Source organism: Sinocyclocheilus rhinocerous, unplaced genomic scaffold (genome assembly GCF_001515625.1).
Source record: "Sinocyclocheilus rhinocerous isolate Xijiao unplaced genomic scaffold, SAMN03320098_v1.1 scaffold2138, whole genome shotgun sequence".
NCBI lineage: Eukaryota > Metazoa > Chordata > Actinopteri > Cypriniformes > Cyprinidae > Sinocyclocheilus > Sinocyclocheilus rhinocerous.
The window spans coordinates 1854-25224 of record NW_015656024.1 but is presented as its reverse complement, the minus strand read 5'-3'; the positions used below and the strand labels follow the sequence as shown (position 1 = coordinate 25224).

Sequence of the window (23371 nt, the reverse complement as noted above, 5' to 3'; positions counted from 1 at the left end):
AATTTTTTTTTTTTTTTTTTTTTTTTTTAAATGAGCTAACATGAACTTACAATGAATAGTTGTATTATTAACTAACGTAAACAAAAATGAATAAATACTATAGTAAATGTATTGCTTATTGTAATTAATGCATTATTGTAAAGTATTACCAAAAATGCTTTTGTCACACTGCAGGACCATAGGAAAACTAGTGAAGGCAAGAAATATATATTATAAAAATATATATATTATATTATATATATATATATTTCATAGGGGGAAAAAAACAGAACCTAATCATCCAACATATTTCCACATTGTTTAACATTAGATTGTGGAAGCGTCACGCTGATTCATTCACCTATAAAAGTTCTGGGGTCGATTATATATAAGGCACTTATCTTACCATGCTCTTCTAGTTTTTCCACGCAACACAAAACAATTTCTGTATGAATGTAGCTTTGTCCAAAGGGTTATTGTTGTGCAGAAACATGAGAGGTCCTTTCACAAGCACGGATTCATCCAGAAAGGCTTGTCTGCTTTATTTTACAGCTTTATACCTACAGTGCATTTAAAGGGCGTCAACTAGTATTTTCCTCCAATGCACGCGAACAACTGTCAAACAGTGTGAGCACATGGGTTTATAGTTGAGAAACTAGATATTTTAATCTTTTCTACTGTAATTGTGTGTGAAAACAGCCATTACCAAATTGGTCGTATCACGTTTGAAGTGTTTTAGACTGCCGCCTGTGTTGAGAAGCGTCACAATTTAAAGGGGTCATATGATGCGATTTAAATTTTTCCTTTCTCTTTGGAGTGTTACAAGCTCTTGGTGCATAAAGAAGATCTGTAAAGTTGCAAAGACTAAAGTCTCAAATCCAAAGAGATATTTTTTGAGTCCAGCCCGGGGTCGTCACATGTGGTTGCCGCAAGCCCTCCGGATGCTCCTTCGTCAAATCCGCCGGCCGCGCCGTTCTCAAGCCCGCCCACCTCTGCTCACTCTAGGCCGCCGTGTGTGACGCTGTGTATCGTTGTGAAAGCGAAACTACACGAAATGTTCTTTTTAGCAACATCATATGACCTCTTTAATGAGTTATATTGAAATCTAATTGAATTTGAAATCTAAATTTACCTTTATTTAAATTAAAATGATTACTAAGTGAATTAACTGTTGTTTTTCACTACGAGGTCATGCACAATTTCTGTCCCTCACTTTCAGTTCTGTAATGTTGGCATTTTTACCAACTTAAGATAAGTTTTTGTATAGACAAACGTTCCAAAGTAACTTACTGTCCAATTGACTAACTTTTTTTCTGTTGTTTAAGGCTTTTATTGGCCATTTTTGCACTGACTGTCAACCCTGTGATGTTTAACACACTGTAATGTAACAACACACTGAAACAGAATGACACACACAACCGTTCAAACGTGTGCTCAGGAAGTTACGCTTCTTGCACTGCATTTATTTGAATGCAAAAATATTATAAATAAATATAAAATAATAATAAATATAAAAAAAAAAATATTGTGAAATATTACAATTTTAAATAACTGTTCTATTGCAATATATTTTAAAATGTAATTTAATCCTGTGATCATAACCGAATTTTCAGCATCATTTACTCCCGTTTTCAGTGTCACATGATCATGCTTTGATTCTCAAGAAACATTCTTGATTATTCAGTTTGAAAACAGTTGTGCTGTTTTTTTTGTGGAAAACATAAAACATTTTTATATTAAAATCTTTGAAAAAATACTGACCTCAGGCTATTGATCTTAGAAATAGAAGTTCAAAAGTCTAAATTGAATTTAGAAATGACTAACAGCTTATGAATCATTGAAAAATCCTAGAAAAAAACGCTTCTGTTAAAAGAGACAATAACGCTGGATCTTTTTTTTTTTTTACATTTTCAATTTATTTCCTGAGAAGAAAACATTTGGTGATGCATTTAGTGCCTGTCTTTTACATGTGAAACTAGCATTCAACTGAAGAAGGCTTTTATTCTTTTCCTGTAGTGCAGAATTGTGAAAACTGAGCATTAGATTGGAGTCAGAAGACATTCAACATCAGAACGTTTATTTTTATTTTTTCAGTGGGTTCCGTCATCCTTGATGTTTCATATATTGTTTTGTGTTATTTATGGAACGGTCACATCAATAAGACAAATTCAGTTTCTTCATGAACACCACCAAGATGCTGAGACAATCAAATAAAAGCATGAGCCCCCATTCCCCACATCTTAAAATCTACTGCCTGAGCAAAGATGGCACGTGTTTGGAACACAGCAGCCACAATCTGATAAAAGAAAAACATACAGCTAAAACTCAGCTCTCCAGCAAACGGTCCTCAGAACCTGCTGTGGATTACAATACAAAACAATCAGAAACATGTCACCAAATAAAACACAAACAGGTCTGGAAATCTACTCAAACACTCTTGCTTCCTGTTGGTCATTCATAGCTTAGAGAATGAAACGGTTAAGTGCAGGAGCCAATAGGAACGGCAGTATTTTATACACTGAATGAAAGATTATCCTGAAGTTAAGAGCAGAAGCGTGCATGTTCTCTTCCTACAGAAGTGCACTGAACATTATTGCTCAAGCTTGCTTGATTCTCTAATCAAATATTGTTCCTCATCAGTGTAATATTGAGCAAGTAAGGATCGCTTGCTCAGCAGAAGTGTTTTCCTTTCAGACTTACAAACATAGACATAAGCACACACTCTCTTGCGTCTAAAAAAACCCCCTATTTTACTGTTGAATGAGTAAAAATGTATATATATCGGTACATGAAGGCATAGCGCTGCCGACAATAAACAGACACCTTCATTTTCAAGAATTTGGATTTTTGCTGTGGACGTTTAGCCTTCTTTCTCCAGAATGTTCTTCACATCTGCAAACACCTGAAAGAAAAAAAAAAAACACATAAAAGGAAGCAAAATGAAACTCAAAAAGAATGGACAGATGTTTATCATTTACCTCGACTGCACTACGGCACAGTAAAGCACTTTAATATTATTTCTATATTATTACAGTATTTAATAATACATCAATGTATTAATATGGTATAAAAACAAAGAAAAAAAATGTAATAATGCAAACTCAATTTCGATGTTTTTCATTTTAATTTTAGTTTAAGTAATTTTGTTATGTGCTTTTGTAATTTATTTTATTTTTCTATTTAGCTCGGATTTATTTTGACTTCAGTCTTAGGTTCATAATTTTAGTACTTCAATTTCAGTTAGTTGTCAAGGCAACACGTCACTTTTGGTTTGTTTTAAGCTCAAGTTTTTCATTTAAATTTAATATTTTTGCTGATAAAATTGCTTTGAAAATTTGCTGAAAATGTACTCACCCTTGGGCCACCCGAGATGTAGATGAGTTTGTTCCTTCATAAGAACAGATTTGTAGAAATGTAGCATTGCATCACTTGCTCAGCAATGGATGCTCTGCAGTGAATGGGTGCCGTCAGAATGAGAGTCCAAACAGCTGATAAAAACATCACAATAATCCACACCACTCCAGTCCATCAGTTAATGTCTTGTGAAGTGAGCTGTCTGTAAATGAAAATGTGAAAGAGTCTACCCCTTGTCCTTCACCCACATATTTGTTTAGAACTGTAAACAGTGCTTGATCTGTGAATATTTCTCTACTGATTCAGACGAGATGACTTAATGGATAGAGATTTAAGCAGTTAAATATGTCTTAATGATGGTATTGTTTTTTTTACAAACGCTTCACAAGACATTAACTGATGGACTAGAGTGGTGTGGATTACTGTGATGATTTTATCAGCTGTTAGGACTCTCATTCTGACGGCACTCATTCACTGCAGAGCATCCATTGCTGAGCAAGTGATGTAATGATAAATTTTTCCAAATTTTCCAAGTGGAAGAAATTGTTGAAGAATTGAAGAAACGTATTTCCTATATGTTATGGAAGGCCTGAGGGTGAGCAAATTTTCATTTTTGGGGGAACTATTACTTTTGTTTTTATTACAAAAAGGCGGGGCATAGAGGAGAAACAATAATGTACAGTATGTGGAAAATAATGTGTTTTTTGAACTTTAAACCGCATAAACACATTTCATTACACCAAATACACAAAATAATGTTCTTTTTAGCAGCATCATATGACCCCTTTAATGTCTTTCAAAAACTTTCAATTAATAAAGCCTAACAAAATAACTTTTATGCAGAACTGCACCAAAAACCTCAGGCTAAAAAAAACAAACAATTTAATGAAACGAGCTAAAAACAGTCGTACCTCATCCACTGATCGGGAGGCATCAATCGTGCGCACCTTCCCCTGCTTCTCGTACTGCTCTATAATGGGCCGTGTGGACTGGAGGTATGTCTGGATCCTGAAAATGAAACAAGAATGCTTAGGAAAACTTCAGGTGAATCAAAAGTGCAACCAAAGCCACTGTAAACAAAGAGAAATTAGTCCATACACTTCCATATAATGCCAAACTATTCAGTGACTGCCACCAAACACAACGCACATTTCTGAGGTCTGCTAAAATTATTACAGTAGATATACTACATGCTTTGCATATAGCTCAATTTATCGGATACAGTTATAATGGGGAGAACTACCTTTTCTCTAGACTTTCTCTGTTGTCATCGGTGCGTCCGCTGCTCTTCCCCCGCTCTAAACATCTGTCGATGCAAACCTGAAATACACGATAGCTGGAAATCACATTCAATCTAGACAGTATCAATTGTGAATGTGATCTTTTTGGTGTTTATGACTGATCAGCTTTACTACTAGTTATAACATGAAATAAACATGAATGAACATGTCTCATGTAATCACTCAATCAGTGTTTCAACCGCAGAAAGACATAAAAAAAAACAGCTTGTAAACAAAATGCTTTCACTAAACATTAGCCTATATATACTTAACCTTTCTTAATTACCGTCTCAATTATTAACAAGTTATAACAGTCACTGTGCAAATGATTTCAACAACAAATAGAAACTTTATAATTAGATTTAGAAGTTAAATGTAACAACTGCAATTTACATGTTTGCATACAGTTTTTAATTTAAGTGTTAATTACTATATATAATTTTTTTTTTTGAATTTAATAGTTTGGATTTTGTTAGTATTTGTAGCCTTTAATATTACAGTAATGTGCAAGTAATAGGGCTCGGAGTAGATTTTTTTCTTTTAGTCAGAGTAACAATTTGTTCAGCAAACCATTGTTTAATAAAAAAGAAAAGAAGAAACAATTTTGTTTATTTATTCCACCCTGCCTTTCCGAAACCATACCGAACAATGACATCAAAACTGAGGTTTGTACCGAACCATCATGATTGTGTGTCGTTACAATTTCCAAAAATCATTCCATTATTCATTCAAAAAGATACATCAATAATCAGCTGGCACTTAAATCAGCTGTAATGGTAGTGCAATAAATACATTAAAAAAATAAATCAAACCTAAGCTGCTCCTCACCTCATTACCGCAGTCAAAGAAAAGCACAAACTTGACATCCGCCTTCCCGTCCATGACAGTGTTCCATCCCTGCAGGTTGTCTTGGTTTCGTGGGAACCCATCGATAAGAAAGCGGAACTTCTTTTCATCGGCTTTCATGGTCTCTTCCATTGCCTGACAAATACAGATGTTTCTTCAGTAAAGATAAATATCTGAAAACATCCATTTATAGATAAGATAAATGACTAATCTGCTCAGAAAAGGCCGGTCCATCAGAATTATAACTGGACTGTAAAGAGGCTAGGGCCTCTTAATAAAATATATCGATATTTTCTTTATAAGCGATTCGATATGAGGCAATACCGTTTATATCGATATACAGTAGTTTGATACGAGCGAATCTGAAAATATATCGGAGGATACAGACTGAGCTGCTGTGGAGAAAGTGCATAATCCAATTTGTTCTAAACATGTGACAAGCTTCATATTAAGGCTTTTAAAAACTGGTACGACATAGTTTATAGTTTAGTTTCGCATATTATTTTTAAAGTCCCCATGAAATCAAAATTAAAGTTTTTTGGGTGTTAGTATCAATATGTTAGTCTTAAGGTTATCTATAAGGCAGTGTGCTCCAAAACGGTGACAAAATTTGCATTTAGAAGATATAAGCATTCAAAGCTTTTTTTGACGTCACCATCGTACTTCAGCTTCTCATCAAACTTTCTGTCCAATCAAATGCTCTCTAGAATCCGAAACGCCCGCCCCCTACACTATTGTGATATAAACGAACGCTATTGGCTATTTCAAAAAGGGGCGGGGCTGCTTGATATGTCCCGCCCTGTCTTCCTGTTTCAGTTAAAATGACGTCCACACAGAGTAACGCTGCGTGTTTCTAAGCATTTCAGGGGACCTTTAAGCGGCTCGGCCCGTCATATGCTCTGACTGAAAGGCTGCTTGTGCCGCTGACAGAGACTACGCTACTCGCATTATTTAATGTGTTTGGGTACTTCACAGACTTCAGTGAACGAGCGCCGCCGTGCGCATGCGTGTCAAACAGACAGAGCTCAATTAAATAGGAGCGCAATAATTCTGACTAAAATATATATTTCGCTTTAATATTTGTAGTTGGACCAGAAATGTGACGTGTAGAATTTAAAACCTAAAAATAAGTCTATTTTTATGATAGCACTGACTGTAAAGTGACTGTAATGGTGTAATCAAAATAGCCTAACACAACTCTGTGCTTTTGTTCTCATTTATTTTTAGTTTAGTGAATTTAACTTGCGCTTTAAAAGCCTTATTTTTGTTTTTAGATCGCAATGTTACAGTGTTAGAATGAAATGTAATTTTAACCATTTTTGCACATAATATAAAGGCTTACATGGTTACATTCACTTTATGTTTTCATAGCCTTTAATATGTATTGTTTTGTTGGACAACATTGGGCGCTAAGTGAAATATATAAATATATTTTAAATACAGATTTTTTTAATCCAAATACAAAAACACAGAGATATATACCGTATACCGCAAATCGGCCAAAAAATACCGAGATATGAATTTTTGCCCATATTGCCCAGCCCTAGAGGCTTGTCGGTTTATAATGGTCTCACAGTTATGATTTATGCCTATTATGAGACAAGCCTGTTCATTTATGTCTATTATGAGCCGCTCTTTGAACTCTCCTCCCCTGAAAGTGACACGCATTTGTAATCAAGTTCACTTTCAGTGATAATTCTCTAAAAATGTCCACCGCTAATGTTCCAGTTTCCTTCTACAATCACCATGAGTCACGACCTGGAATGCTTTGGCTTGTTAAGCAGGACGGACGAGTGTAACCACCTTTTTCAGCAAGTTGATGGTGATTTCAACAGGAACTATCTTGCCCTCTTTGATGTAGGTCTCAATGAGCTGACCAAACTCGGAGCCGCTGCGGCTGCGCTCCTCTCTCAGCAGGTCTCCGGCAGACAGGTGAGTGTAGCTGTAGTTCTGAGCGCAGGAGAAAAACACATTACACAACTTTACACATCACAAACTTCAACGTATTATATCAGTCAATGAAACCTGTAAGATCATAAGCGTCTTACAAAGGAACATGACAACTGTCATTCATATGAATGGAATAAAAAAAGAGGGGTGTGTATGGGTTTGGTAACTGAACAGGCAGCTTTGTAGCAAAGGCTGTCCAGACACTACTTTTGACAGATCAAATGCTTTTTAAGATCATGAGACACATTTTCAGTCAAGTGCGTCCAAACGTTTGGCTGCTGGAGTTTCTGTGGCCTTCTTAAGCATCCAAAAACATTTTCAACATTTGACTTATTCATGTGTATTTTCTGTCTTCAGTGCCTTTAGTGTCCTTACATGATCCTTCAGAAAGTATTCAATATTATATACAATATTACTGTTTTTTTTTATCAAACTAAGCGCAAGACTTTTTTTTTTTTTTCAAACACTAAAATCTAAAAATACAAAAGAAATACAAAAAAAACAAAACCATTCACAGTCATATCAGTTGTACGTTTCACACATATGCCCTTTTACCCAATGCTGGTGCCAAATCATGACAGCTGAACACTGCACAGACAGCAGGGTGGGACCTGCTTGAACACAGCTCCTGTTCATAACCAGGATATAGGAATATGAATGTGGAAACCCTCCAGGGCCTTTATTACAACTCAAGGCACATTTTCATTCTGAGAAAATTACCTTTTCATCAAATTTATTATACCATCATGTCAGATGAAACATAGTATCGCTGTTAAAGGGACCAAATGGCGCAGAGAAATGGCATTTTCCTTATGAAATGTCTTAGAGGGCACACGGAAATTAACGATCCATGCTAATCTGAATCCATTAACACTCTAGCAGCCACATAAAGCGCTTCTATAGTTATTCTCTATGAATACGATAAAAGACTTAATGCTCTGCTTCTCTCTTACCTCCACGATTCTCGCGCATTGTGTCCCCTTCCCCGCGCCAGGCCCGCCCAAAACAAACACGACCTGCGGCTTCATCATCACACTCAACCTGTGCACGACGCGTGGGAGCTTCTCCGACAGCCTGTGCAGCAAAGCCACAATCATAAACCGTGCGGATAAGAGAGAGCCGCACTAATGAATGACCATCGACCCCTGCGAGTCAGGTACAGAGCTGCTTGAACAACCGGTCGATGCGTGTCCAGGAAGTGCGCGGGGCAGATTCCACTTCCGCCGTACACGCGTCCGACCAATCAGAGAACAGCGGAGTCACTGACGTCACGTAAACCACGCCCGCAGCTCTGAACGCTCTCTAGAACGCGCACCCCTCCTGCGCCTGGGCTTCGCGCGCCAGCCTCAGCACCCGTGTTGCCATGTCCGCTTATTATAAGCGACGTTTTTTTTTTTAAAAGATGCTTATAAATTGAATGCGAGCATTCCTAAATGTTGGCCTAATGTTCAGAGTATATTACCGTATTTTAGGTTTGCTGATGCTTGACTTTCATTATAGCACAAAGTATGACAAATCATTCAGTGTTTCTGCATTTTCTCTGAAAAAAGGTCGTCTAAACTCTACAGAACAGAGTACAGCTAGTTTTTTTTCTAGCACTTAAAGTACAAAATAAGAACAGAGATTGTATCTCTTTTTTTTTTTAATAACTCCTTTGCCGCAACCTAAACAACATCGTCTGAACTCTACAGAATGTAATGTTTTTATGTAAATGTAATTAAAATATATTGACAAGTTAAGTGACTTTAAAAAAGTTTTATTATAGACCTTAATCCTGTTAGACACCATATTGAATTTAACACAGATGAAAATGAGATTGTGAGGGATTAATTTAAAGTCTTTACATGTAATTTTCTCAACTCACAATTTATTTATTTTTTTTTGTCTACTGAACTTCTTTTTCAGAAAGACATTTCATCAGCTGAACAATCGGTATTTTGTTAAACAACAGTACAATCCATTGCTACTTTGACACTTCACAGCTTCGTTTTTTTATTCCTGTAAAAAATAAGTATGACGGCCCTAAATAAATAAATAAATAAATACCCTGCCTATAGCCTACTTTGGCAACGTTAAACAATTTAAACAGTTAAACTTCGAAAACATTATTTATTGTGTATTTTGAAAGAACAATTTTCTCAGTATTGTTTAAGGTGCATATAATCCTAATATTAAATAGTGCATCCATAAGCACGACAGAGATCGTTTTTCACTTATTTAGATTTTAATTATTTACTAAATAATAAGGTGCAATTTAGCATTGCTTGATCCAGCTTTTATGTAAACATGTCCAGGTTGCTTGTTTTTCTCGCGCAATCTGGCAACACCGATCAGCACCTCACTGCAACTGAACAGCGACCATATAAGCACATGTCTGCGTTAAGATTCTCTGCTGTTTTTCATTGGAGGAATATATTTAAAAATCACTGCGCTATATAATGTTGCAGGGGGCTTGCATGCGCTGTGTTTGTTATTACTTCCATCCCCATCTTTGTGTTCTTCAAAGATTTGCACAGGGTGTCTTCGCTATGGACGCAAGGGATGGAAACACACAAAGGAAAAACACCAAATTAGTCCAGTGATGCCCATGACAGGCATTGCGTTTTTAAACGTAGCACCCAAGTTTGCATTGTAAATCAGATGCACTGAATCCCTGCTCGGCTGGATCCGTCTGTGTGTCGCTTCCCCCTTTTCAGAAGGAGCCGCATCATCAAAATGTTGGGTAGGTCGTTCACCTGGAGGAAATATAACCAGCGTACCCTCTCTATGCAGCACCGGCTCCCTCTTCGGCACTGACATGCCCGAGTCCAGCAGAAAAACCAGGATCAAAGGGCTCAGAGCTACAGCTGGACGCGTGAATTGGAAGGAGGACGGCAAACAGGCGCACACCGGGTGTCCAATTCGGTGGAGGCCGGATCGCATCTGCTGGGGACGAGCATCAAGGGCAGTGCGGCACTCCAGCGCTTCGGGAGCAGGCGACACGAATCATCCATACACCCTCAGCTCCACAACAGCACCGTGTTCCCGTTACACTTCTCCATCGGTCTCAAAGATGCGCTAGAACAACGCACGCGCGCTCTGAAATGCATCAAAACATGTCGATAGCAGACATGCTTTTCAGTGCGTTCACCCAAAGGATTTATCGAGAATATATTGAGTTGGAAATGAAGACGAGGATCTGTCAGCGTTTCAAGGGGTGTAAAAAGTGCCAATGAATATATTGCTTAAATATATCCTCCTTTTTCCGTCATTGGCCACATTGACACCCCTAATAAGCAGGACCATGGGTTGCATTCAGAGCATCGCCTGCAAGCCCCGCATCCGACGGGAGAACATAGTGGTCTATGAGGTCTCAGCCTCCATTGACCAATGCCCGACCATCATTGAGGAGAATTCGCCCATTGTCCTGCGATACAAGACCCCGTACTTCAGAGCATCGGCCGGGATAGTGATGCCCCCAGTTCCCAGAAACGAAACATGGACCGTGGGCTGGATTCAGGCGTGCACCCAAATGGAGTTCTTCAATACATATGGTGATATTGGCATGTGAGTAATCGGTAAACCAAACAAACAACGACAAGCTCAAGTTTCAATGTGTGTTACATGATAGTGATAGTAAACTCAAATGTTGGAGGTTCTTATATTTAATGGTCGTTCTGTTGGGTTTGTGGTCATCTGTTGTCGAGAAATGAATGAGTATCAGGTTGCGCGGTTTGACATCTCTATATCTTTGTAGAATCTGTTCTTTGTATGTAATATTTATTGAAGGGTTGTGGGCCGTTCAGAAAACAACTTAGAATGCTTTCAAAACTCCAATTAGTTACAAAGTATCAAACAGGACGCAGAACTCCAATTCCAATTTGAATACAAAGTAGATTGAAAAAGATGGTATTTTGACATGAAAAAATAAACGGAATAAAGCATTGTTTCAAAGTTGTGGAAAAGTTTAAAAACCCTTAAAGTTTAAAGGGGTCATATGATGCGATTTCAAGTTTTCCTTTCTCTTTGGAGTGTTACAAGCTCTTGGTGCATAAAGAAGATCTGTAAAGTTGCAAAGACTAAAGTCTCAAATCCAAAGAGATATTCTTTATAAAAGTCAAGAGTCAACCACGCCTACCTAAAACGGCTCGTTCTAACACGCCCCCACATATCTACATCACTATGTGGAAATATTAGCATAATGCCACCCAAATGTGCACGCAAAGAAAGAAGGCGTGGTTTCAGGAACAGCAGTAGTGTTGATGCAGCCATGTCAGGGAGACGCTGTGTGCCTTCCAGAAGTAGATGCATTAGGAATCTTTAAGGTAAAAATCGACGCGTTTCAGAAAGGCGGGGCATAGAGGAGAAACAATAATGTACATTATATGGAAAATAATGTGTTTTTTGAACCTTAAAACGCATAAACACATTGCGTTACACCAAATACACCAAATAATGTTCTTTTTAGCAGCATCATATGACCCCTTTAAAGATTTATAGGTCTTGTGGAGAGAGAATTCAGTACCCAGAATGTACTTCCTATGTTGAATTCCATTTCTACTTCTACTGCCTGTGAGTTGTGCCCCATTCATTTGAAACTTGCACTCATGAATTGAAAGGCAGCCAATTCTTCAATTCAGAATTTTGCCCGACCCTAATCTATCGACCATGATTTTGCCAAGCTGTTCCTAACATTACCCTCTAAAATTGAGGGAAATTTTGTTGTTCAAGCCCCAAATCAAGCTTTAAACTTAACCCTAAAATACAGGATCGTCAAGGAGACCATCAGAGTAGGAGAGAAGCGGACAGAGACAGCTTAGGAAGAGATCATTAAAATGAGTGGGAAGGCTAACTGAGAAAAAAAAACAACACAATTATGAACATTTCATTCACAGCCCCGTGTCTTTTAATAGACTGTTTTTCCATATTTGTATGAAACACTGTACTGAGCAGGTCCGTGCTCACTCACCTTCGCCATTTCTATTCACTCGCCTCGTTCGCCCGTTTGATGCATTAAGGCTCTGCCGCTCTCTGGACTCATGCCTCTTTTGTCCTTCCTGACCGCTCACCTTCTATCCCTTCCGCAGGTCCAGCTGGGAATTACCCGAGCTTCGAGAAGGACGTGTGAAGGCCATAAGCGATTCTGACGGCGTCAGTTATCCCTGGTACGGTAACACCACCGAAACAGTGACCCTCTCTGGCCCCACGTCCAAGCCGTCCCGGCTAACGGTGAGTATGAACGACAACTTCTACCCCAGCGTGACTTGGGCGGTGCCCATCAGCAACAGCAACACGCCCATGCTCACGCACATCACCAGAGACCAGAGCTTCATCACCTGGCTGGTGGCACTAAACGCAGACACCAAAGAGCGTATCGTTCTTCAGACGGTGCGCTGGCGTATGCGCGTAGACATTGAGGTGGATCCTTCCATGCCGCTTGGTTCTCGAGCCAAACTGATGGGACGGCCGCACCAGGAACAGCCGCACATTCTCAGCAACAACGAGCCCATCCCGCCCAACGCTCTGGGCAGGCCCAATGCCAACGATGCCCAGGTGCTGATGTGGAGGCCCAGGAGAGGACAACCTCTGGTAGTGATACCACCCAAATAGGGGTGTCTTAACAGTGCCTATGGGACATTGAAGACTGCATGCACTGTTTGGCCTTGTGGATTCCCAGTTTTGTTGGGTTTCTCAGTTGCTCTGAACTAGTCAGTCGAGAAGGGAATTCTCTGCGTGCACCATGAGGTTTTACTACCTTTACCTGGTCAGACAGCAAATGATCAGGAGTAACTAGTACTACATGAACCCACTAGGTTTAAGGAATAGTTCACAGAAAAAAATGAAAATATACTAACCCTCGTGTTTTTTATTTTCTTTCTTCTGCAGAACACAAAAGAAGATCTGCGGCCCTGGACCACTAAACCAGTCATAAGGCTCAATTTTTTGAAATTGAGATTGATACATCATCTGAAAGCTGAATAAATAGACTTTCCATTGATGTATGGTTTGTTATGATAGGACAATATTTGGCTGAGATGAAACTATTTAAAAATCTGGAATCTGAGGGTGCAAAAAAAATCGCCTTTAAATTTGTCCAAATGAAGTTCTTAGCAATGCATATTACTAATCAAAAATTAAGTTTTGATATATTTACGGTAGGAAATTTACAAAATACCTTCATGGAACATGATCTTTACTTAATATCCTAATGATTTTTGGCATAAAAGAAAAATCGATCATTTTGACCCATACAATGTATTGTTGGCTATTGCTACAACTATACCCCAGCGACTTATGACTGGTTTTGTGCTCCAGGGTCACATATTTTGTAGAATGTTTCAGCTGTTTTTGTCCATACAATGAAAGCCAATGGGGTCCAAAAATTTACATCGAAATATATGACTTAAATGTAGCATATAACATTAATCAGTGCAACTCGACTGGAATATTTCAAGTCCTCCGGAGCAACATGATCGCTTTGAATGAAAATGTAAGACTTTGAATCATTGATCAACACATGCATATACAGACTACATAAAATATGGCGAATGTCAACGAAAGTCATGACTGGTTCCTGCAAGTCATGTCTTAATATGGACAAAATACAGCTGAATACATTCTTCAAAATATCTTCATTTGTGTTCCATAGAAGAAAGATAGTCAAACAGATTTAGAACGACATGAGGGTGAGAAAATGATGACAGAATGTTCATTTTTCAGTGAACTATCCCTTTTGGAAAACCCTTAGTGGTAATATCTTTACAATTTACAAAAAAAGAGTCTTACGTTACATTATTTTTTTTTTTTGCAACAAGGCCCTAAACTTTCAGGACGGATGCTATATAATGCATGAAAAAGATTGAATGTTTGGTTCTATACAACACAAAGTGAATCCAGTGGCATTAAAAGAACCAAGGGAGGTCACCGCAGGTCCAGCCGGAAATGTACACTTTTGCTTTATAGGACAACCAGCAAAACTCTTTGAAACTTCTATCAGTTGATTGAGACTTGTGACTTAATTTAAAATGCAAACAAATATCTTTTACATGCCGTAAGACGAAAAAGACCGCAGAGTGCATGATGACAGCCGCCTGTTGAGGTGGAGAGTATTTAGTAATGTCGAGGATGCAGCGGGGTCGTTCATCCAATCAGTCGATAGGAGTTTGTTTATGCTCGCACATGAGTCCGTTAGAGTTTACGCAGTGGGTGCTGCACCATAGCATTCACCAGATTAGTCACATGACATACACACTCCATCTGTGCCATTCCACGTCCCTGTCTCCCTCTCTCTATTCTCTATCTGTCTCACTCCGTCCTCTTCCACGGAGACTCCTTAGGTAATTATGACACAGACGAAATTGAGTTTCCATTACAAATGTCAGGTTTAGCTTTTGAAGGGATAAAAAGTAAACCCGAAAATGACAATTCTGTCCTTATTTACCCACCTTTGTGTCGTTACAAACCTGCATGATTTTTTTTGTTGGACACAAAGATATTTTGAGAACTGTTTTGTCCATGCAGTGAATTTGAGCAGGGTTCAAAACAACAAACAAAACATCCTTGATTTAGGATGACACAATTACTAACTTTTTATGAAAACTGGACAAAACTTTTATCTATGTAAAATCAAATAGATTTTGGACTTGCTTTCAAAATAATGCTTTTGCTAATAAAGTGTCACAAAAATTCATACAGGGCTGTTTAAATACGAAAAATAAAGCAACAATAACAAAAAGAAATAAATATTAAAACAAAATAAATAACTTGCAGTCTTGGCATGCAATGCAAATTAATATTTAAATAAAGATTTATATAAAGCTAGAATATGTTTTTTGTTTTTTTTTACAAAGTAGGCTCTAGGAAATCAATGTGAAAAACAAATATATATTAAAAAAAATCCAAAATAAATTTTAAACTATGGGTTCTGTCATCTTTCTCCGGAGTAAACTGTTCTGTGGAGGGACCAACAAACTAACATGCATACAGTATAAAGTGTGTGGCTAATGCTTTCATGAGACACTGCTAAATTTCCTACTTATAAATTACTTGAGAGTTTTATTCATTATTTGCATGCTTTTAATTTAGTGAATTGTATTGTTTTATTATGCACCGAATTGGACTGGTTGGAAATGAAGAGGTTGATATCCAGTCTGGACATATAACAGAAAATAATAATAATAATGACTAACTCTTAAATCTAACAGAGCATTTATTCATGCCTGATGCTTTGCCTAAAATCACTTTCAAAGGAAAGTTTCATTGGAAGTTGAGATGCATGCAGTACGTCTAAAGCTTGGAGCACTGATCTAGACAAAGATAGAATACATCATAAGGGGTTCCTTCTCTGTAATATGATAAATACCTCACATCATCTCCCTCTATCATTTCTCAGTTACATCTTCTGTATCTCTGTCAAAGCCATATTCCTCCTCAAGATGATCATCTAAATAAAAGACACATTCAAACATATGAACTCATTATCTGAAAATGCATGAACACCAGCGGCAGATTAATGATTTCAAAATTTCGTAGAACAGGATGTGCCGAAATGAGGAATAAAAATGATGCTTAAATGGTTAAAACCCACTTTCTTTCAATATCCACATGCTTTCCCACTGCAAAACGAGTCTATGCAATGGAAGAGACGGAGTTTACTGTGGAAAAGTTTCATAGAATTGCATTATGGGCGAGGAAGACCCAGTTAGAGGGGGAACTGATTTTTCATCTCCCTTCTTGCATGCAAGTCGTTTTTGCATAAAACAAACTGTGATGCAACATATATATTTCCACTGAAACCCCCAGCTGAGAGCAACAAGGTCTGACAGTTCACTCTGTTCATTCAAGGACTAATAAAAGTGCACTGAGCATCTCGCAGGAGTCTGATCTCTCAACATTTTTCCCACAATACCAGATTATTAGAGCAGTCAAAATGCAGTCATTACTCCTAATGGCTCAACGTTTGAGATTCAACTTGTTTTTATTACCAGAATTGAAACACTTTTTATTGGCTTTGAGAAAATGATGTTTCTCAAAGGATACATTCAAGTAAAACGATCGCTTTCTCAATACGCCACTGTATGGCACAGAAAATAAATATGAAACCGTAACATGTTGAATTTGTGAGGCTCTGTCTCAGAGATTCCTATTATATGTAAACACATTTCAAATGGAAGTCCTTAAAGTCCTCAGCTGAGTGTAACAAACAGTCCTGCCACCTAATACGTCAGAAGCAGGAGTTTGATTCCTGGTGTGTTGATGTCATATAATATATTTTTTTTTGTGTGCTACCTTCTAATAGCATCCTTACAATATCACCGGTTCTCTTGTCCTGAACTTCACCTGAAGTAGAGCATCTCCTGATGATTGTTTATCATCTCATGTCCAGTCTTCTATACTTTACTAGGGTTGACCGCAGGTGTGCTCTCATACCCGTAGAGAAACGTAGCAGCGATAACCAGCATCGCACCCAGGAAAAACACACTACAAAAGAAAAAAAAAGCTTAATTTTCCTCAAGTTCTACAAAGTGAAATAAGTGGGTCATTCCCAAGAAACGGTGCCATTTACGCCATACAAATTTCAGGACTTTTTTAATAATTTCATTTGAAAAGGTTACTGCTGAACTGCCAAGAAATCATATTTTCGCATCTCAGGCTGAAATTTCCAGGGACATTGCTGTCATAGACGTTGGGTGATCACCGCAGGGGAGACATTCCCAACAATATTCAGATTAGAGCAACATTATTTCAACCCTGTCACAGTAAGTTTGGAATTTATAACCTAGAACTTGAATAGATCACTGAATAATAGCAGATACTTTTGTTACAAATAAATTCATAAATGTGAACTTAAATATGTGGAAACACTAATAAAGGCTCAGGGAACACACAGTCAATTCACCAACAAGTGACAATGCTTTCTGTGTGTTGAGGGCCATTCACACAGAACATGTTTGTTGTGTTTAAAACTGAAAGACGCATAAATGACCAGCAGAGTTTTTGCATTCCATAGCGCATAAACATAAACATAAACCTGTGCTGGACGGATGTGTTTTACGCATCGTCTCTTTCATTTGCGCTGACAAACTGCTTTAAAAACTGACACTCAAATTAATAGTAGTTACATTTTTAAATAACACATCTGTTGCAATTTTTCTTTTCACTGTGTCCATTTTGCTGTGTGTCCACCAATGTGTTTTTTTCAAATTGTTTCAATAGTAGAGTTGCATATTTTAAAAAGGATGAGAGTCACCGTCATCACATGTTTGGCTTTTGTTCTTGTTCTTTTCTTGAGAGTTGGGAAAACCTTGAGTTGTTTTATTCCACCCCCAAACATTTTTAAACACAAAAACATGTTTTATGTGCATCTTTACATACAAGCAATGGAAAAGTAGCATATCAGAGCACAAAAACGCATTCTGTGAGAACGGCCCCTCGGGGTGTTTGAAAATGTGAGATACTTCGTCTTTGGAAGGTCCAAATACGTGTTTGTTTAAAGTTTAACTTTTTAACCCGGGTGCCTCCTTTTTATATTGCTTTATATGTGCATATATGTATATGTATTATGGTGCAAAATACGCAAGATGCAAACTCAACGTTCAAACATGTTCACCTAGCGCATGTTTACATAAAAAAATACAATGGAAAAGCAGCACAGTGGAATATAAAAATATGTTCTGTGTCGGTGTTGATAACTTTGTGGGCAACGTGCCGACATTCAGTGCCGATGTGCTACGGGCGTCCCGAGTTCGAATCCTGACTCGAGGACCTTTACCAATCCCGCCCCCCTATCTCTCTCCCACTTTACTTCATGTCAGCTCTGATCTGTCCAATCATAATAAAGGGGAAAAATGGCAAAAATAAATCTTAAAAAAAAAAAAAAAAAGTTCTGTGTGAATCTCTCTTAAGGTGTTAAAAATACGAAATGCAGATTAGTGGAATGATAGTAGCATCACAAAAAACTTAAAGGGTTAGTTCACCCAAAAATGAAAATTCTGAGATTAATTACTCACCCTCATGTCGTTCTAAACCTGTAAGACCTTCGTTCATCTTCGGAACACAAATTAAGATATTTCTGATGAATTCCGAGAGCTCTCTGACCCTCCCATAGACAGCAATGTAATTACCACGATCAGGGTCCAGAAACGTAGCTAACGCGGATACGTTGTTTTCGTTCAAATCAAAGCGTAAACAACGTAGAATACATAGAATAGCATACGCTGTTCACGTTCAGTGAATTGTTGAATAAAGTCGTTATTTTTGTTTTCTTTGCGTACAAAAAGTATTCTCGTAGCTTCGTAAAATTACGATTGAACCCCTGATGTCACATGGATTATTTTAACGATGTGCTTGCTACGTTTCTGGACCTTGATCGTGGTAGTTACCTTGCTGTCTATGGGAGGATCAGAGAGCTCTCAGAACTCATCAAAAATATCTTAATTTGTGTTCCGAAGATGAACGGAGGTCTTACGGGTTTAGAACGACATGAGGGTGAGTAATTAATGACAGAGTTTTCATTTTTGGGTGAACTAAGCCTTTAAGGCTTTATTTAGTGTTGTGCAAATGTAATAGTTTAGTGTGAAATTCACTTTTCTATTGATGATAACACGTTCCCTTAAAGGGGACAGCTGTGTTACCCATAGATCCAGTTTCAGGCAAGAAGCGCAAATATTGTGTGTGTAATTAAAAGAAATGTCCTACCGCCGCAAGCTACAGCATACAACACAATAAATTAAAATGTATCTGCTCTGCTGTAGCTAAAAATGGAAAATTATGAATATATCAAACCAACATAATGAATGCACACAAATCTTTGATTTGTTTTTCGGCAGATCCACGCCACGTCTTTGACACACCTGGTATAAATGGACTGTTTGATGGCTTCTTCAAAGAAAATGATAATGTGCTCTGGCATAATTTAAACATGTAAAATGACACAAATGTAAATGACCAAAAATGTAACTCTAGTCAGGAGACGCATTTAACAAACAAAGGTGTTGTAAAACAGTACAAACCAAACACTTGCGTGTGGATCTACACAAACATACATCTGCAATGAATTAGTGTGAATTAATTGCCTCAGAGTGCAAAGAGACACTTCAAACAAATCAAAAGATTGCTCTGTTTGTTGGCTCATCCCGGCCAGTTCAACACAGCAACAATTTGCGTGAGTTTAGGGAGGGATGATCTTTAGCCACGTACACACTAAATACACTTGTACTGTGTATACAGTTTGATCATTCACAGGAGTATTCAGTATCTTGTGAATTTTACCAGTAGTAAGGGACACACATGGCACCGTTTCCCCAAGAAAGACCCAAATACAAATGCGACTGTCTTACCTAGTAGGGTCAAAATCTTCCAACAAGAAATAAGAGATGAGGGTGGACAGAATGATTGAGATGGATGTGGCAAAGCCCTTCAGGATGTTATCTGCATATTTGATGACAGCTGCAATGACTAACCCACCCAAAGCCTACAGGAAGTATGTGAAGCAGGTTTAACACAAATAACAATGTGACATGCAGGTCTGTGCATGTGCTATTCTGAAAAAGAAGTGAAAATGTACCTGAAGAGCCACCACAGTCCACGTCACATGATTGTACCCTTGAAAGAGTCCATTCTCCTGCACTCTTTCTCCGTCGTACGCAAACACTCCCCCAAGTCCAAAAATCAGTCCAAATAAACCTGAAACGAACGATGGAACACGTGTGGAGAAAAAGCAAACCTGTTTCACAAAAGCAAACACATTTCCTGAAACCTGAAGCAGAAACTTGTAAACAATGGCTACCTAAAACTAAATGTGTTTTTGTTTCTTTTCAGGACAAAAATGAAAATAGGTTGCCGGGCCTTTTCTAGGTTCACATTTTTAATAAAAATCTGCTGACCTAGCTGAATATTACGGATCCAGACACTCTGCTTGCTCTCTTTGAGGATCTTTTCAAAATACACGCCAGCAAATCCGCTGGAGAAGCAGGCCACAAGCACAGCCAGCAGACCCATCAACTGAGAGCCGGCAGTCAGATCCTCCTGCTTGGTGCTTGATGCAACTTCAGCTGGCCACTGTTGGTTCAGGTTAAACATAGGAGGAGTCATATTTACAGCATAGACGAGTTTTCAAACCCCCCAAGAGAGTGCTAGAAGGTCCGTGGAAATGTTTAGAGAAAAACTGTGCTAAAAAGAAATAATACATAATAGAAAAAGATTTTTTTAACATAATAAATATACACAGCACACATACATATATTATGCAAACAAAAATCTTTATTTTGTATGCGATTAATCACGATTAATCGTTTGACAGCACTAATATATATATATAATTATTTAGTAAGTTATATAACTTGAAAAAACTACATATTTTACAAAGAATGTTTTAGATTACATTATATTAAAACTGATTTGAGAAAACTGATTACATTTTTAAAAATGATTAAAGATTAAAATAAAGAATTAGACATCTATAAATACTTATTTACCTATAAATAATTACAAATAAAGATGTTATAATATAATATAATATAATATATTTTTTATACAAGAAACCATATAGCTGCCTCTTAAATTTTAGGATGGGGGTCCGTTGCATGAGGATGATCATATTTGTACCTTGTTTTGGACAGATTCTAAGTCAGCCTCATGTTTTCATTGAGAAGGCAATCGCACAATGCGCTGCAGCAAGTTCAGAGGAAATAAAAATGAAAGATGATGGACAAAACCGTACAGTTTCAGGAAAAAATATTCAGTCTAAATAAGAATTAACTACGTTAACCAATATTTGTGTCTTTTATGTATTTTTATGCTTTTTACAATATAGCATGTTTAGGTTAGCAACATGCTAACAACAAACTCTCAGTCAGAGTAAATTTTAAGTCACAAAAACAGACTGCTTGTTCCATAACTGCAGGCTTCAAATAAAATTTGACCTGATAAACAAATAAAGGCCACTATCCTTACCTGGACAAGTGCAATTCCAGTCATCAGAATGACTAGTGAGAGCCACTGGTAAATGCCGAGTCTTTTGCCCAACATGGACACGGAGAACAGGGCTGTAGTGAGAATTTTCAGCTGATACGTAACCTGGAAAACCAATGAGAAGGTAAATAAGGTATGCCTATAAAGAAACACATTACTTTTTTTTTTAAGAGAAAAATGTGTTTGTTGTTTTCCATTGAGAATGGTTTTTTGAAGGATCATGTGACACTGAAGACTGGAGTAATGATGCTGCCACATAGAGCAGGTTGTTCTGCAGGGTGTAGATACCTGAGGGAATGGCCAACTTCAGCGTTAGCAGAGGCTTGTTGATTATTTCCTCCTTCAACACCCGATTCAGCGCACGAACACTGAAACCTAAGAGGCACATACAGCACTGCACATTAGACAGTGAGCTTCTGCAGCGAGGCACAGCTCTCCTCTACTGCTCTGAGCTCCTGACAAGAATGAGAATGCTGTTTCAAAACACCAAAGGACACTGAATATTATGCTTGTTTCCGAAACAGGATAAAACACTTAGTTAACTGGGAGTTTTTTTCTCACGGTTCTTAATTGTCCGATACAATGTCAAAATTGTGAGATATAAACTCAGAACTGTGAGGAAAAAAGTGTATATTGTGAAATATAAACTCAGAATTGCAAGAATATAAATCTGAATTGTAAGATATAAACTCTAAATTGTGAGAAATAAAGTCAGAATTGTGAGATATAAACTCAGAATTGCAAGAATATAAATCTGAATTGTAAGATATAAACTCTAAATTGTGAGAAATAAAGTCAGAATTGTGAGATATAAACTCAGAATTGCAAGAATATAAATCTGAATTAGGAGAAAAAAAGGCCAAATTGTGAGATATAAACTCAGAATCATGAGAATAAAAGTCTGAATTAAGATATACTCTCAAAATTGCTAGAAAAAAAGTCTGTTGAATTGCGAAATAAACTCAGAATTGCGAGATATAAAGTCAGAATTGTGAGATATAAACTCAGGATTGTGAGAAAAAAGTTCAAATTGTGAGATATAAACTCAGAATTACAAGAAAAAAAGTTTGAATTGCAAGATATAAATTCAGAACTGCGAGAAAAAAGTCCAAATTGCAAGATATAAACTTAGAATTGCGAGAAAAAAGTCCAATTTGTGAGATATAAAATCAGAATTGCAAGAAAAAAGTCTGAATTGTGAAATATAATCTCAGAATCCCTATGTGTGTCTCCTGCCTGTTCTGTCCTGGATTTACCCTTGTGTGGATTTATTAGACTATTAGCTTTTATCTTCCTCTTCTTCGTGCGTTTATCTCACCATAGCGTGACAGAAGACCGGACCTAGAAAAAAAGGAAAAGTATACATGTCGTGTTTTCCCCGTTTATTTTCCTGTTTTTGGTTTTCCAAATGGATTATTACACCTCCCGACTAATCGCCATTCGGAACACAGCCAGACCCAGAGCCCAGCCCACCATCACCCCGCTGTGCGAAGCAAGAGCCTGAGCCCACCGCTGATGGAGAGCCAGAGCCTGCCGCGACCGACAAGCCATCGTACATACACACATCGCCGCGACCGACAAGCTGAGGATCGCCGCGGAGCCAGAGCCTGTGACGTCAGACCAGGTGCGAGAGCCGACTACAGAGCTCTCCACGGGGGAGAGCACTATGGACAGTGAGAGCACGGAGGGAAGCTCCAACCACTGCACCATAGCTGAGGGTCGCTTCGGCTCCTCCTCAGTCCTCTGTTGCTCCGACTCCACCGTGGCCTTTCGGATCCACGCCTCTGCGTCAGTCGCCAGCACCATCTGCTCCGCCTTGGCCCTCCGGATCCTCCCCGTTGCCCTGGCTCTTTGGCTCTCCGTCTCCGCCTCGGGCTCCACCACCACCTGCTCCGCCGCCGTCGGTCGGCCCCCTGGAGCCGTCAGCCCTTCCTCCTCCATGGCTCCTCCCTCCATCGGCTCCACAGTGGGTCGCCTTAATGGCTGCGGCCTGGGTCCCACCTGGCTCCTTC

General features: G+C 38.2%; 3 protein-coding genes across 3 annotated transcripts; 1 reads left to right on the top strand and 2 right to left on the bottom strand.

Annotated features, from left to right (window-relative positions):
* Positions 1-2098: 2098 nt before the first annotated feature.
* On the bottom strand, positions 2099-8628 carry cmpk (cytidylate kinase). The gene is made up of 6 exons (XM_016526636.1): positions 8363-8628; positions 7263-7409; positions 5442-5594; positions 4577-4653; positions 4245-4341; positions 2099-2881 (listed from the first exon to the last, which is right to left on the bottom strand). Exons 1-6 carry the CDS (start codon positions 8504-8506, stop codon positions 2840-2842), a joined length of 660 nt encoding a protein of 219 aa, XP_016382122.1. The 5' UTR covers positions 8507-8628; the 3' UTR covers positions 2099-2839.
* Positions 8629-9756: 1128 nt separating this feature from the next.
* Positions 9757-13223, top strand: LOC107719282 (protein FAM78B-like). The gene is made up of 2 exons (XM_016526675.1): positions 9757-10955; positions 12476-13223. Exons 1-2 carry the CDS (start codon positions 10621-10623, stop codon positions 12996-12998), a joined length of 858 nt encoding a protein of 285 aa, XP_016382161.1. The 5' UTR covers positions 9757-10620; the 3' UTR covers positions 12999-13223.
* A 3366-nt stretch (positions 13224-16589) lies between these two features.
* On the bottom strand, positions 16590-23165 carry LOC107719271 (UDP-N-acetylglucosamine transporter-like). The gene is made up of 8 exons (XM_016526663.1): positions 22981-23165; positions 22678-22700; positions 21596-21734; positions 21342-21498; positions 20273-20447; positions 19954-20072; positions 19727-19860; positions 16590-16868 (listed from the first exon to the last, which is right to left on the bottom strand). The coding sequence occupies exons 1-8, from the start codon at positions 23163-23165 to the stop codon at positions 16778-16780; spliced, it is 1023 nt and encodes a 340-aa protein (XP_016382149.1). The 3' UTR covers positions 16590-16777.
* Positions 23166-23371: the final 206 nt, after the last annotated feature.

Bases quoted from the DNA above. Each gene is read 5' to 3' on its own strand.
- cmpk (XM_016526636.1), bottom strand. From the start codon at position 8,506: ATGATTGTGGCTTTGCTGCACAGGCTGTCGGAGAAGCTCCCACGCGTC. The intron at 7,410-8,362 runs GTAAGAGAGAAG...TCCTGCGCTCAG, and splicing joins AATGCGCGAGAATCGTGGAG to AACTACAGCTACACTCACCT. The intron at 2,882-4,244 runs GTACGACTGTTT...TTTTTCTTTCAG, and splicing joins CCTCCCGATCAGTGGATGAG to GTGTTTGCAGATGTGAAGAA.
- LOC107719271 (XM_016526663.1), bottom strand. From the start codon at position 23,165: ATGGTGCTGGCGACTGACGCAGAGGCGTGGATCCGAAAGGCCACGGTG. The intron at 21,735-22,677 runs GTGAGATAAACG...TGTGCCTCTTAG, and splicing joins CGGTCTTCTGTCACGCTATG to GTTTCAGTGTTCGTGCGCTG. The intron at 20,073-20,272 runs GTCAGCAGATTT...CGTTCGTTTCAG, and splicing joins GATCCGTAATATTCAGCTAG to GTTTATTTGGACTGATTTTT.
- LOC107719282 (XM_016526675.1), top strand. From the start codon at position 10,621: ATGAATATATTGCTTAAATATATCCTCCTTTTTCCGTCATTGGCCACA. The intron at 10,956-12,475 runs GTGAGTAATCGG...TCCCTTCCGCAG, and splicing joins ACATATGGTGATATTGGCAT to GTCCAGCTGGGAATTACCCG.